This window comes from Passer montanus, unplaced genomic scaffold (assembly GCF_014805655.1).
Source record: "Passer montanus isolate IOZ18808 unplaced genomic scaffold, ASM1480565v1 scaffold18, whole genome shotgun sequence".
Classification (NCBI taxonomy): domain Eukaryota; kingdom Metazoa; phylum Chordata; class Aves; order Passeriformes; family Passeridae; genus Passer; species Passer montanus.
The window spans coordinates 17,416,215-17,431,674 of NW_024365381.1; the positions used below are offsets into that span (position 1 = coordinate 17,416,215).

General features: G+C 42.4%; 1 protein-coding gene across 6 annotated transcripts in view; it reads left to right on the forward strand.

Moving 5' to 3' along the window:
- The window catches only part of ESRRB (estrogen related receptor beta), a 122,963-nt gene that overhangs the window by 73,542 nt on the left and 33,961 nt on the right, over positions 1-15,460 (forward strand). For all 6 annotated transcript variants that reach the window (XM_039704868.1, XM_039704867.1, XM_039704869.1 and 3 more), the window contains one exon: positions 11,602-12,011. In XM_039704868.1, the coding sequence (XP_039560802.1) occupies positions 11,602-12,011 (410 nt within the window). The remainder of the gene's footprint in view (positions 1-11,601; positions 12,012-15,460) is intronic.

The window sequence follows — 15,460 nt, forward strand, 5'->3', positions numbered from 1 at the left end:
TGGGAGTGTAAGGTCTACACGTATGGACTGGTTAGAGGGACATGGGTGTGGAACACTGGCTTAGTTTGCCAAGGGCAGAGGGAACTGGAAGGCTGGGAACAGAGAGCAGATGAAGTGTGAGTGTATGGAGTTATAGATCCTGTCTTTATGCATCACATCGATCTCATTCAGTGTGTTATACTTAGCATTTTGTTTATATAATCTCAGGGTGTTACAGGGGTTTGTTTATTTTTAACTCCTGGATGACTGGCAGTTTCAGTCTGAATCCTGTCTATTTATAAATGGGAGAAATTTGTCCAGACCTGGCACGAGATCTTTGACAAAGGCTTTCTGGAAACTGAGAGAAATGCATTTACTTGACGTTTATTATCTTTTCAGCTGGGAGCAAAATCCAGACAGGCAATCTGTGCATGGGGTGGTGAAAGCCCTAACCACTATTTGTATGCCATGGTAAATGATTGTGTCACTTTGTTACATTTCCTTTAGGAGTTTAGATAGGAAAAATAAAGAGGGCTAAGGTATGTTCTGCATCATGCAGGAGTCTGGTGCAAAACCAAGCACCTGGTGAAGTACATGACCAGAAGAGTTTGGGACTAGAAGCTGCTTCATAACCACATGGTCATGCCTGATCTCACTGCTGGTGACTGCTCACTGAATAAGTATTTGTGTTCTGTTTCTTATTGTAGACAGGGTTTGAGTGAAATTAGTCTGTGGATTTGGCACAGGATTCCCTGATGTAAACAGAGTGCTGAATTAATAGAGATTGACACCAGAGATTTTAGCAGCACGTGTAGGTGCCCCTTTCTTCCTGTATCACCACCAGATTCTCCAGAGGCAGACATATTTCCCAGAAGAATCCAGCAAGGATTAAGAGGGTTTCCTGCCTGCAAGCTTAGGTACAGAATGCTGTGTGTGTCCCTAGAGCCTACTGAACCCTGTGGAGCTAGGCTTCGGAACTAGCTTTAGAATTGACCCTGTTTGCCCTGACGGGTTGCAGTGCTCACTGCTGGCTGGTCACCAGGCATTGATTTCTGTTTCCCATTGCTCTGAACCTTTGCACAGCTCACACACAGAGAGCTCAGTCTATCTGCTGTGAGCTGCTGGGGTGGTTCACTGGAGGGAATGTCTTTAGCTTTCCAGATCTCTCACTGTCAAACTACCTGGTAAAGCTGCCTTGTTGCCTCTCTCAACCCCTTGGCCAGGTTGCTCATGCCTTCTATTCTGCATGTCTGTTCCCCTTCAGCCCACTACTGCGTGTTCATCATCTTCTCTCTCCGTGCGTCTAATGGAGGTTGGTAATCCCGTTAGGTGCTGCAGCGGGTGCTGCCGAGTTTGCTTGCGAACGCCTGTGCCAGGTCGAGTGTCATTGCCAGCAGCACTCTTGGCGGGATGAAGGTTGCATTAGCGAACAGTAATTGAAATGCAAAATAACATTTTGATCGAGCGAGCAGGCTGTTTATTTATCAGATCAATAGCCAAAATGCCCCATCTGGAGAAGTCAGCGTGATAACAAGTGATAGCATTCCAAGGGCAAAGGGAACAAGCACAGCAGGGAGGACATGCCATCAGGGTGGGCTGGTTTCGGTTGGGTCACACCAGGCCGTCAGCTGCTGAAATTTGCTTCTTTTTGGGTCCCTACTTCGAAGAGGGTGGGCCCCTTCTTAGTTGCATCAGCAAAGGTTTGCTGACCTCTGGAGAGAGAACAAGTTTAAATGTGGGCTAGGACAGATAGCAGACATGTGTGAGGTCTTCTTCCTCCCGTGCTTTGATAGACAGAGGAGTGTGCCTCAAGGTGCAGACTGCAGATGACATGGCTTAGTTAGGCAGTGGGTTTTGATTGTTTGTTTTTGCTTTACTGCATTATGTTTGCTATAAAGGTCTAACCACTCACAGTGATGATCAGGAAGTATGAAGTCATAGTTTGGCTCCTATAGCAAAGCTATTGGAATGGTATCTAGGTGCATGCACATGATGAGGAAAGGAGACGTGAGAGAACGGAATTGTGTGTATTTGCATAATAAATTTATGTATACACAGATACCTTCCAGATTGAAGCTATGTAACATTTAAAGCTATCTCAGAAAGGTACTATATGAAAGTGTAGAAGCAGCTGTTTAGCTTCTTTGCTGGTGTCTGACTGCCTGTCTTACTGCCTGTCTGTCTGCTTTGCTATGTCTGTGTGTTAGCTTCTGCTTAACCATTAGCAGGGATGCTAAAGAATGGAAGAGGAAGAGAAACAGGTTAAGGAGCTTGCAAGCTGGAGTTCCTTTCATATCAGTAACAGTGAAAAGTGAAAACTTCATGGGATGAGAAAATAATCTATTCATGATGACAAAAGGATTACTTTTGTGGGGTATTTGTAATCACATTTAGTTAAATTTTCCTACAGCGATGCTAGTTTGTGAGGAAAATCTAAGTAATGAAAAGTATTTTGCTTCAGAATTTGTTTTGGCTGTATTGAGATTTTTAGGGGGTTTTTGGTTGGGTTGTTTCGGTTTTTTTTTAATCTAGAGAAAGGAACATGCAAGTTTTGGGGAAAACAATGTGTTTATTCTGCTATACATTTTCTGTCTAGTGAGCAGTTTGTTGATCTCATCTCTTGGTTCAGGCAAGTAAGAATGTGGGGCCTCAGGTAGGGTCGGACTTGAGTGGATGGGAAGCTGCTTTGTCAGTCAAGGGAAATGGGGACAGTCAGCCAGATGGATGAATGAAATGGATTTACAATAAGTTATGGGAGTTAGAAGGTGGAATTTGGGTCAGATACAGCTGCCTACTTAATATATGCAGCGTATACTAAGAGATCTGCTAAATACTTACCAAAGGTGGGAGTTTAGAGACTCAGCAAAACTGAACCATGAGGTTATTCTAAATAGGTAGCTAAGGATAATCCTGTATGCTACAGCAGTGTAAGATGTGCAGAAGGAAGCCACTGTTTCCATATGTGACCTATTCTCCTTACACCTGTGGTATTCATTAGCAGAAAACAAGCCTGGTCTACAGTTACTCACAGTCACCTTTCTTTGCTACTGTACCATCTTAGAAATTCTTTCTGAACAGTCAGAGTTAAAAAAAAATCAAATTAAAGAGCACTAATTTTCCTTTGTTATTTCCCATGCTGTAATTTATGTGGAACTAATTTCAGATAGTTTTTCAAGATCTGACAGGTTTTGAGCAATGTTCTAATGATGAGGCACTTAGTAATAGATTTCTCTTGGAGCTACAGGTGGAATCTAGGCAAAGCCCATCTAATCTGTCTGGATTGTCTTGGCCAGGGTGGGAGAAGGAGGCAGAATCCCACTACAACTGTGTTGTTGAAGCGTAAGAAACAGAAACCTTCCCAACAATTATTACCAGCTCAAACCCAGAGAATTTCTAAATACATCCAGGCTGAATAACATTCAGGTTCATATTTTATCTTTATAAACTCTAAGTCCTCCTTTTCAGTAAGATAGCATTCCTAAAGAAATGTCAATTACTAAGTCTCTTTGCACATTTGTTTCTAGGGTGATGTCTTTGATATGTATCTCCCATCCTAACTCCTTCCTCAAACACTTAGAAAAATTAGGCAACACCTCTGGGTCTCTCTCTTTTCATGCCACTGTTCACCATGAATTGTAGGCAAGGTTGAAGGGGGATGTCTTCAATGAATATCTTGAAATGCAAGGAAGTGCAGGCTGACGAATTTGTACTGGTGGCAATTTTCTGTCAGAAATGCTGAGAGGATATTGAGTCAAAGGTCTCTGAGAGATGAGATGTTGGATCAGGCTGCGATGCAAAAGTGTGATATGAATGGCAGTGCTAGAAGTTCTCCTTTCCTTGCTCATCTGAGAAGGTGGAAGCAAAATTCAGATGTATAAGTGTTTGAAATGTGCTCTACTGAGCCTCCTGTGTATGGATCTCATTCACAAGTGTCTGAAGGACACTGAAGGTGCTTAGAGAGATAGAGATTATAAGTGCTCTAGATAGGCAGAGTATAAAGAAAGACACTCAAGAAGAAATGAAGGTCTGGCTGAGCATTTCAACAGGGATTGAGTTGCAGCTTTGCTGTGTGCAGGCAAAATCGTTGAACTGCTGTGATTGTAGGAATAGTGGGGTAAGTGGAAATGTGAAACACAGAATGACAACACTGGGGGGAAAGAGTGGTGGTAGAACTTGGATAAATAGTGAACAGCAAGTCAACCCTGTCCTTTTTTTGCTGTGGTATCAGCAGTAAGTATAAGCAAGAGACATTAGCTCAAGTGCTAAAGCACTTCTAGAGGAAGTGCCTTTTAGTACAGCAGAGGGCAAGGTACCTTCAAAAGGCAGTGTGTTAATGATAGAGTGAACTGATAATATGTGTCACACCTCCAGATTAATTGTTGCTTCAACTGTGTAATACTTTTTACAATTTACTAACAAGACCGTTGTCGCAAGGGTGAAGAGAAATTATAGTAATGAGGAGAGGGATGAAGGCTGGTGGGAAATCCATAATGTCTTCTACCCATGAGAGCCTTTTTTATTTATTAAGTAGCCTCCAGACATTTTGCTGTGACAGCTTTTTTCAGCATGAGCTAACTTGGGCTAGAGAAGATCTACTGATATGCAACTGGGCTCTGGTTATGCAATGGGTCAAAGGGATAAAATATCTACTGAGCATTAGACAAGCAAGTACTATTTGTGTAATAGCCCAAATGTGAGCACTAGCTTGTCCAAAGACAAGTATGTAGTGCTGGGGGGTTGGGGGTCATATTATGGACAAATGCCTTGAAAACTGGCTGTCTAGGGTTTACCACAACAGAATAGGAGCATAACCCATGCAAGCCAAAGGTACCCATCACTAGGAAACCTGGCAGAACTCTTAGAAATCAGATCTGTACTCCAGAGAAAAATAGTTAAATTGAGCCGAGTTCTGACTTTTGAACTTTATAGCAATGCAAAATGCTGTGATTGAAACAAAAAATCTTGAAAGGACATGCACTGTGTGTTTATGTTTATGATCAGGCCCATCATGCTGATACTACCCAAGCTCTTGCCTATGCTCAGACAGAAATTAAGCTTGTCCTGGGAACAGAGTATGTTCCTATATGATAGAATAAGTCCAGAAAAGATTCCTGATATGACTGAGTTACCCACAGTTATCCTCTGTGCAGGAGTAAAGTGGCACATTGGAGGATCCCATTATTCTTGGACTGTTGAATAGAGAAAAGCTGTCAGCATAGTCTCTAAATGATGGCTCTCTCATTTGAAGTCCATATGGAGTAGAAGAGCATGGGAAGCTAGTGTGGGTGCTGATCCCTTTCCTCCCTAGCACTTTGGTGGGTGTTCTCAGTGAGGCAAGGGTGAGAGCGTGTCTGTGAGCTGTCCATGGTAAAAGCAGGTCAACCAACAGGTGTGGCTCAGCTGTATGACATTAACTCTTTGCATAAGTGGCCTAAAATTACACTGGCTGTTATTGCAGCTGTCACATCTAGCCTGACACTTGGAAAACGTTATTTATTTCTGTCTTCTGTATCTAAAAAAAACACCTGACAAAATTTGGCTTGGAGTTGCAGCCAGTGTTTGAGAAGCTGACCTACATTGTTTGTCAGTCCGCTGTGGATTGCAAAGCTCTCTCACGTGGCTCACAGAAGACACAGAATCTACGTTGTCCATGATGTGCACATCCCATTTACATGCAATGCATTGCATTAATTGCATTGCATGTAATGCAAGTTTGTATCATCTGAACTGACAAATACTGATAGCAGAAATAGGTCTGTACCAGAGAAGAGAATGGATGTTTTATCTCTCTTATCATTGGTGCTTCTGTGGATTAAAGCTATCAGTACCAGCTTCCATGACTGGTTTAAAAATTTCTGTGCAATGCAAAGTGTGCTTTTGTCACAAGCTTGTGCCTGAAGTGAGCAGCTTTATGCTGGCAGATTTCTCACGTTTTGTCAGTATAACTTAAATCTACTGTGGGTACTTCAGCCCTGAAGTACAGTTCCATAAGTACATCCGTATGGCTCCTGGAAGTTACAAGCTCTACAAGCATCTTACCTGCAGGGTTTTCCAGTTCATGGAACTTTAGAAAATCAAGATTTCATTCTGTCTGGAATTCATATCTAGTGTGAGAGCCACCCAAAAAAGAGCCCATTTCTGACCTTTTACATTTCTCCTTGTGCCCAGAATAGGGAAGATTTTTCTTGAGGAAGGCCTGAGTGTTTTCTCTTTCTCCCCTCCATAAGCTGATACTAGTTCTACAGTTGTATTTCAGTACCCATGTTAATGCTAATTTCAATCTTACTGTTGGAAATCTCCAATATGCTGGGTTGGTGATTTAATGACTAATCCAGAAAATACTGGTGAAGGGACTGGACTACATGGCAGAACATATGCCCATTCCTTACCTTCTTCAGGAAACTGGAGTATAGAACTGATCTATCCTTGCATTTCCTTTTGAAGATGAGGTTTCAGCCACTAAGGAAGCCTAGAAGTGTTGTCACTAAACTTTTTTTGATCCAGTTTTGGAATAGCAAGTGGTACTTGGAGAATGTAGAAGGTCAGATACTTATCTTTGCATGAGCACTTCAATGCTCAGATGGTATTAAGTTACTGAATTGTGTGTACCTTTAGCTGATAAAAAGTTCCTCTGGGGGAGAGAAGTTACCTTCTGTTACAAAGCTGGATGTTCTGGCTGTCCTGCTAAGCAAGTGTGAGTGGTGGATATTTTTTTTCTCACTTACACATAAAGACTACTGAGTTATTGTGATTTCTGAATCCATAAGTGGGGTAAAGAGCTGAATATAGCTACAAATTACTATTTCAGGCAAAAATAACCCAGAATAATATGCAATAAAATAGCCTTACCTGCATCAATCCCAAACTTGTAATCCTTGATGTATAAAAGAATGAAAATCAGGGACACTATTGCCTTAATTTTATAACTCTAGTCTTCTGTCCCTTTCTGTTCCTCCCCATCTAGCAATCTTTCTTTCTCTTATTATTGCTGTTGTTCTCAAAAGATCTCATTAAACTCATAAGCCTTTAATAGCTAAATACCGGCCATTGCAGAGAAATAGCAAAATATCAAAGGCTGGAGAAGAACTGAGGAAACTTGTAATATTAACCAACATTGCTGCCCAAAGCTAATGGATAAAAACCTAAAGCACAGTCTTGACTTGATCTAAACCTGTGTATTTACATCCAGAATCACTGAGGTCAGAGCACACTTGTCTGAGGACAGTTACAAGCGCATAAAGGTTAAGAACACTGCTAGTGATAAACAGCAGTGGGTTTATGAAACAGCAGACAATAACCTTTCTTGATGCAATTAGATAATTAGTGGGCAAAAGCAATGCAGTGAATAGACTGACTGGACCACGCATGGGCTTTTGACACAAAGCTGTGCAAAATCTTATTAGGGAAATTAGATCAAATTGGTTTTGATACAAATCCTGTGAAATGAATCATGGATTAAATGACAGAGTGTAAACAGAAGGGTTAGAGATATTCGCATATTCTTTATCCTTCTGCAAAGATGATGTCCAAAAGGACAATGCTTTGACTGTAAATACTCACTAGTGACCTGGAAGAAACGTAAAAGTGATCACTCCCAAATTTACAGATAACAGAACCAAAAGATACTAAAAAAAAATTAAAAAAAAAATCAATGTAGAAAAAAAAGAGCTAGGCTGAAAAAATGAGCATTGTGAACAGGCTTTGGTAAAACAAACAATAATTAGCACTGTGTAGTTCAAAGATGATACTGGATCTACTTTGGAACAAGGAGAATCTCCAAATTTGATGTTGTGCAGAGCACGGTGGCCAAAGCAGCTTATGTTCCGAGAGGTCCCAATGAGACTGGACATCAAATTGTGTGAGCTGATGTGCAGCCTGATGTCTGGCAAAGCTGCTCTGTTGGTCCATATGTCTTCCTGGCTGTGTGCTTTCCAGAGTGACTCTCCCCTGTAGTGCTGCAGCATTGCACTGTGCAGTTCAGGGCACCTTGCTGCAACAGAGACCAGGGAAGTTGGATCAAATCCAGAGAAGGACCACAGAGATGCTAAAGGGATTAGAAGGAATGACCTATGATGAGGAAAGGTGAAAAGAACGAAATGTTTAGAACCTCTAAGCCTGTTACATGGGCACAGAAATAGTAACGGAGTTTCCTGTGCCAGCACGGAGGAGAGTTGGATCAAGTCTCTCTCCTTTTTACATTCCTATTAAGGTAACTAGAGCCAAGCAAAATGGCTGTTCATCACTTTGAACTCTTTGCAAAAAACATTTAGCTGTTCTTCTTGAAGTTCAAGATGTTGTATCTCATTGCCAGGGGACACTCTGACTGTTTAAAAATCAGCACGGGATCTCCATGGGACTTGCAGAAAGTCAGAAGCCAGAAAAGAAAAGCACATGCTCTGGAATGGCTGGAGTCACCTTAGCTGTAATCTTTGATCTATCTTGGTGTTAAGGGCTTTAGCTCTCAAGCATGCATTCACATCCAGCCAGACCTTGCTATGTACTGCTGCCTGCTGGAAGGGAACAGGAGGATCCTCAGCTGTAAGGATGTAGGGGGCTTGATTCACCATCAAACACTCACTGTTTGCATGCCTTGGGGGAAGAAGGCTCCTTATTTCCCCAGGTTCTTTTTATTTTATTTTTCTTTTTTTTAATTTTTTTTTCCTTTTTCTTCTTTTTCTTCCTTTTTTCTTCTTTTTCTTCTTTTTCATCTTCTTTCTTCTTATTTTTCTTTTTCTTCTTTTTCTCCTTCTTCTTCTTTTAAAATTTATTTTATTTTTATTTTTTGTTTTCTCTCCACTGAAGGAAAATACCTCAATAAGCACTCTTGAGGTTGTCTGTGAATGTTGGGCTATTTAAGTAACAGAAGTTGGGATTTGGGCTCCACTGATGGAATCTGCCAGTACAGCTCTCCCTATCATTCCTGTTTCATAGTGTTTTCCTCTGTCTGCCTTGAAAATTACAACTCCAGCTCCTCTTACCATGGAGTTTCACGGTGCAGAACAGTGCTTTATGGTTATTTTGCCTTCCATTTTAACCTGAATCTCAAGTTGCTGTGTCCAGTGATCTTCATTTCTTTACGACAGATGCACTTCTCAGGTAGGGAGAGGTTCCAGAGCCTGCACAGCAGGTTTCAGCTTTGCTGTGAGATGCCAAGATCTAGTCTTTAGCAAAGTTTCATCTTCCTTCACACGGTCAGCTGTCGTTACACCAGATCTGCAATATGTCTTGGTGTCCTGTGGGAATAGAGATGGATGCACCTGCAGTGATTTCTGTAACTGCTCCATGACCTCTAGTTCATTTGTAGCCCTCTGGGCAAAGTATGGGCATTTATCAACTCATCACACTGTCTCTGAGAGGGCCCAAACCCTGGATTCCTCTCAAGTAACACCAGGCAAAGCAGCTGAGGAACGTGAGATGCCTGCCCATATTCTCAAGGTCAACAGTCTTGCCAAAAAACAAACTTGGCTGATCGATCCCAGAGATAGGAGATGAGGTCAAACTTTGAGGATGAAACAGAGAAGGGAAAATTAGGAGATACTTAGGTCAAATGAGATCATAAGGATGCAGGACTGTGAATGTGCTGCATATCAAACATCTATATTCCTATCACCAGACACACAGATGTGATACATGAAAGTGTGCACTCCAGCCTTGCTGATTCACAGAATATTTTGTCCTGTCCCCTGACGGATTTGACCCCTTGGCAGAAGCAGTTGCCACAAATACCAGGTAAATAGGCTGAAACTGAAATAGAAATTACTCACATGACCATGGTGTGGTAACTTTAAACAAGTAGAGGTTCCAAGAAGAAAAGTCAAGCATCTCTAGTCAGAATTCTGTGCCATGTCATCAGGAAAATGCATGTTTAGTTTTTCTTAAAGCCTTTGACAAATTGTCTTGCTGAAGGGAAAATTTAACCTCTCTGGTTAATACTATTATCAATTAAAAGGTGTCAAAGACCCTACTCAAAAAGAAAGAGAAGTCAATTTTCAGCATGATAAAGGTTAACATGCATTACCCACAAAGATCAGTATTGTGATGTTTGATCCATGTGTTAATGATCTGGGAAGTGGGTGAGCAGTGAGACTGCAGATGAAATCAAATTACCAAGGAAGAATTAAGAACTCCAGAGGATCCTAAGGCTGGGTGTGTGGACTGCACATAGTAGCAGATGAAATACACTGTTGACTATTGCAAAACGTTGCACACCAGAAGCATTAATTTGATTTTTTCATACATCTTAATGGCTTCTAAATTAACTGTGGCAACTCAGGAATAAAATGGAGCATTGCAGTAAGTAACTTCCTGATACTATTTGTTGAAGAAATGGTGACAATTTAGATTTTCATCTAAAGAGGGGAAAAAAAACCAAAAAGTGCAAGAAGTTACATAATATGTAGACTGAAAATAACATTGAAAATATTGTAACATCACTAGATAATTGATGGCATTTGCCTTGACTACTGTCCAGACCTTCAGCTGGAGAAGTGATGGAGCAGTGCCAGTTCCATGCTGCTGAGGAGCTGGCTCATTGAACTCTGTTCTGGACTGAACAGAAATAGCCAGACTAGAGGAAGTTCAGAGATGGATGATGAAGCAGATAAGAGATCTGCAAAAACTTCTGCATGGAGAGCAATCATATAGATAATGAAGAGCTGAATGAGGAGAACATGGCAAAACTACATTTCCTGAGAAGGAGAGTCAGGAGATGTTTAGGGAGCCTGACAGGCTGTGAATATATTATAGACAAATAAAACTGGGATTTGTTCATACACCACACAAGTAATCTCTGAATCTCATTGCTGAAAATATCATAAAATTTAGTCTTCCAAAAAAAGACTGAACATTTTTATAAGGAATAAGACTATCTGTGACTAAAATAAATACAAAGTGCTTGAAAAGTTCTTTCCTGAACTGAAATGGTGAAGTTCTTTCCATAAATTTTAGACTATAACCTCTCTATAACAATTGGAAATTTGTGTGTCCGTGCAAAAGCTCAATACTAGTAAATAGAAGAAAGATTAAGATTTAAAATTGAGACAGAAGAAACTTTTGATCACATGATTGTTCCTTCTGTTTCTAAGCTCCTCTTTTAGTGATGATAGTGCAGCAGGGCAGGATAAAGGGTGAGATGGAGTGAGAGAAGGAGTCAAACTTGAAAATTAATCAAAGACTTCATATTACAAAAGAAAAAATAAAAATCCAATCTGAGCAGGTCCTTTCTGCAGAGTATGCTACTGAACCTTTTGCATAAAGCTATTAACCAAACATAGTTTTTTCACCTGGTCTGCCACCAGCAGCTTGTTTCTTTCTGCTGTCTCGGGGTAGATGGTGCTCTGGGTAGATTGTGCTTCATCAGCACTCATGCCCCTTCCCAGCACTGCAGCCTGTCAACAGCCTGAAATTGTGATCTACATGAAGAGCTTTGTCTTTACTCTAGTGTGAGTCTGTGGGGAGCAGGTGGGCTGGTCTTAGCCAATTGTACTGATATTCCTCAAGAAGAACCTGCATGGGGTTGAACTGGAGTTGGACTGAGGTGGCAAAAGGAGGGCTGTCTTTTGTCTAAACCTGGAACCAGGTTTGGCCAGGCGGTTGCTGAGTGCCTTTGCTCTCTCCCTGCAGGCTGCTCGGCAGAATGGCCACGGAGGAGCGGCACCTCTCCTCCAGCTGTGGGTCCTTCATCAAGACCGAGCCCTCCAGCCCATCTTCTGGCATCGACGCCATCAGCCACCACAGCCCAAGCGGCTCCTCTGACGCTAGCGGTGGCTACGGCATCGCCATGGGCGGCCACCCCAATGGCCTAGACTCGCCACCCATGTTCAATGGCACGGGGATTGGCGGCGGGTCCTGCCGAAAGCGTTACGATGACTGCGCCAGCGCCATCATGGAGGACTCACCCACCAAGTGCGAGTACATGCTCAATGCAATCCCCAAGCGGCTGTGCCTGGTGTGTGGGGACATTGCTTCCGGGTACCACTACGGCGTGGCTTCCTGTGAGGCATGTAAAGCCTTCTTCAAGAGGACTATTCAAGGTATGGTGGGAAGGAATGCAAACTGAGGCGATCGCTCCATAGAAATAAAGGGACAAGGCCCCAGACATTACTGAGACTGTGGTGTTATAGAAAAGGGGGAAAGGGAGAATGAATGTAATGCACCTAACTCTGCATCCTTTTGTGTGCTTCTTCTCTCCTCCTGCTCAGTTCTGGTCCTTCCAAATCAACATGGACATGGAATTAGGCTATGTGATGGTAGGAACCTTTCCCAAGTTCCATGCCTGACTGGCTACCAGATCTGGGTATCTGGACTAGTGGATCTTCCTGCCCTTGCTAGTGGCACTGATACGATGAGAATGTGGCAGCTAGTCAAGTAAGGCCTGGAAAGCAAATTATTTGCCTTTTAGTGGTGTTTTAAGGCCCATTTGAATGCTTCTGCCAAGAGTTGGAATTTATGTAGGCATATCTGCACCTTAAGGTGAAAGCTCCAGCATTACAAGAGTAGAGAAATTCTACCATCCTACCAGTCCTGATATATAGCAATGAACTCCATACAAACCCCAGCACAATTCTGGACAGAGAACTTTTGTGACAGTCAGTCTTTTTCTCCTTTTCTAGTTTCACCAACCTTTTCCATTAAGATGCTGATTCTTTGAAGATAAAAAAGCTAGGCATTGAAGAAGATGAAGTTTTTGTCAGTCTCACTAAGGATGAGCAATTCCTCAGGCAATTTTGAAAACCGCAATGCACGCATGTGTAGATGAATTGCAGTGTATTGTTCCTTCATGTACAATTCACGTGTGAGGAGTATGGCCGTGTCCTGACTGCCAAAAGTGTGCTTGCAGATGTGCATATGTGCAGCTACAATATAATCAAAAGCAGGAGTGCATCCAAACAACTTCCAGTGTGCCAAAAGTGTGCTTGCAGATGTGCATATGGTGCAGCTACAATATAATCAAAAGCAGGATTATAAAAACAACTTCCAATATCCGTGGATGCTTGGGTAAACTTATATACACATGTCCCATGTGAACAAACATGTCTGGATGTACAGATACTCCCTTTGTTTCCTCCACTAACTGGAAAAAGGACAGGATCATTCATCTGCCAGTGGGAGGTGTATTGGGTTTGCCCAAGTATGGAATGCTGGCTGAAGGCAGGTCTACAGTTAGGAGGCAGCTGTGCAGGTACTTGGCTGTTGGCTGGGGTTAGTCCACCACATCAATACTTCCTTGCCTCCTGTGAAATGAAAGAAATTCACATGTGGAGAGACCACTCACTTTGTTAATTGAATGGATCTGATTACACCCTGTTGCTGGGGATGTTCAACTCTTGAACAGTACAGGGTGCAGTTTATCCCAGGTCTCTGCAAAAGTCACTATATCTATCTTGTTTTCATAGATTTCAGATATCTCCCCTTAATGTGGAAATCCAACTGTGGAAATAATTACTCTGCCCCACTGATACTTCCTTCTTTATGGCCATCTCTAGGGCATTGGCCTGTTCCCTGGCAGAGTTTCTGTGATTTGTCATTGCTGAATCTCTGCTGTTGAATGTGAACTTTTACTTGCATTTCTGTCAGCACTGACAGCCCTTGGACCTTTCTTAGTGTTCCTTTTAGATACATTCAGGTGCTCAAGCAGGGACAGGGTAGCACTCTGAAGCAAAGTCCTGGTGTCTTCCAATACAGGAAAAGACCAGATAATTAACCCTTCGTGGAAGTGATAGTGGAGGACCTCTGTGGCAGAGCAGAAGAGATCCTGAGAAGGAGAAAAAGACATATGAACTTTTGATTCTCTCTGAAAACTCTCAAAAGAAAATTATGCATGGTAGCAGAACATGGAGCCTGTATCAGCCAGGTGATATGCCAGCTGACTGAATCCCAAGAGGGGAGAGTTCTTCCCTCCATCTTCTTTTCCCTAGCAGAGCCATATTCTTTCTCCCTGTGGTTCCCTAATTGATTGCCTGTTAACATATAGCAGACGGGGGGGAAAGGAGTAAGTGGAAATTTCTCTCACCCTGTCATCAGCTTGGGCTGGCAACTGAGGTACCAAAATGCTTTTATTCCTGAGAGTGTGAGAGTCAAGTGTGCTGTGCCTGAGGGTGAGCAATTTCAGCTATGGAGCTGAAAGCTGAACCCAGGGAAGCAGGCAGCAAACAGGTCTGCAGAGTTTGGTTGAGTCAAGAAAACGCACTGTTCCCAGGGTGCTGCTGCTGTGGGCTGGATATCCAAGGATAGCCCTGCCTGTGCAGGGGAAAAGGACTGAAGGGTCATATAAAAGAGAAGGCAAGTGGTAAGAGCATTTCCAAAAGGTGTTTATCCTGCAACTCCATTATATTCAGTAGCTGTTTTAAGCATCTGGTAGACAAAGTGAAAACACCTTCATCCAGGCTGCCTAACAATGATGTAGGCTTTGCAGAAAGCATGCAGATGTGCGTGTTGTATAACTTCTTTCCCAGTATCCTAGTACCAAAATCTTTCTATGATTCAGTATGTGGGATTGACTCAAAGGTTTGAGCACTGAGATGGAGCAATGACCCCAGGATTTCCCAGATGCTCAAGAGATGAAATAGGTAAATTCATCATCAGGCTTTTGTGGTCTTGGACAAGCCACTTCACTTCTCTGTGCTTGAGTATTGACAGGTGAAAAACTAAGGAATGTTATGACAGTACTTACTCTGCTGGCCTTACACGTGCATGCTGCCATGAAATGGGTCTAAATCTGTGCTGAGTTACCGAACTACTGCAGCCCTTTCTAGATACCCCTGATCATGAAGCAGAGCTTCACATGAAGTCCAACTTCCAACCAGCCTTGTCCCCTCCCCCTGCTACAAATTACCCTGTGCCTATTAAGGTTTTGTAAGCTGCATTAACCCACATAAAACCTGCATATCTTGAGGCAAGAGTGTCTTGCAATGGCCTTTTGACTCCCTCTGCTGCTCTAGTAGCAGCAGGAAGAAGGTCCAATCCAGCTGCAGACCTTCTTTAAGCATGATGATTTTTTTGCTGCTCACTTTCACTTGGCCAGGTGAGGCCAGGTTGTCATGGACAACACAAGAGCTGCTGCTTTTTAAATGATGGGGAGAAGACAGACTGAGAGGCAGCATGGACACAGCTGTTATCTCTGAGGTCACTAATACTGCTGTGTGGGAGTTTTCTGTCAGTAGGATTTTTCCAAAGAAAAGTGGAATTTTTAACAAGTCAAATTTCCTCAAGGAAAATTTTGATGATAGGAAAAAAAAAAAAAGGCAGGAAAATCCAAACCATTGATTCCATTCTAGCTGAAATGGAGTGTTTGTTTTTCCTGAGCTAGGACAGGAAGACAGGATCACCCAACACCTCCTTAACCGGTCCCAGAGATTATGGGGAAGTGTCACACCTCTGTCCTTTCTTATGTTGTGTTACACTGCACAAGGATCAAGGCCTGGAAACCTGTGTGGCATTTCCACTTGGCAGCGCTGGCAATGCATGAGACAGAAAAGTGAAA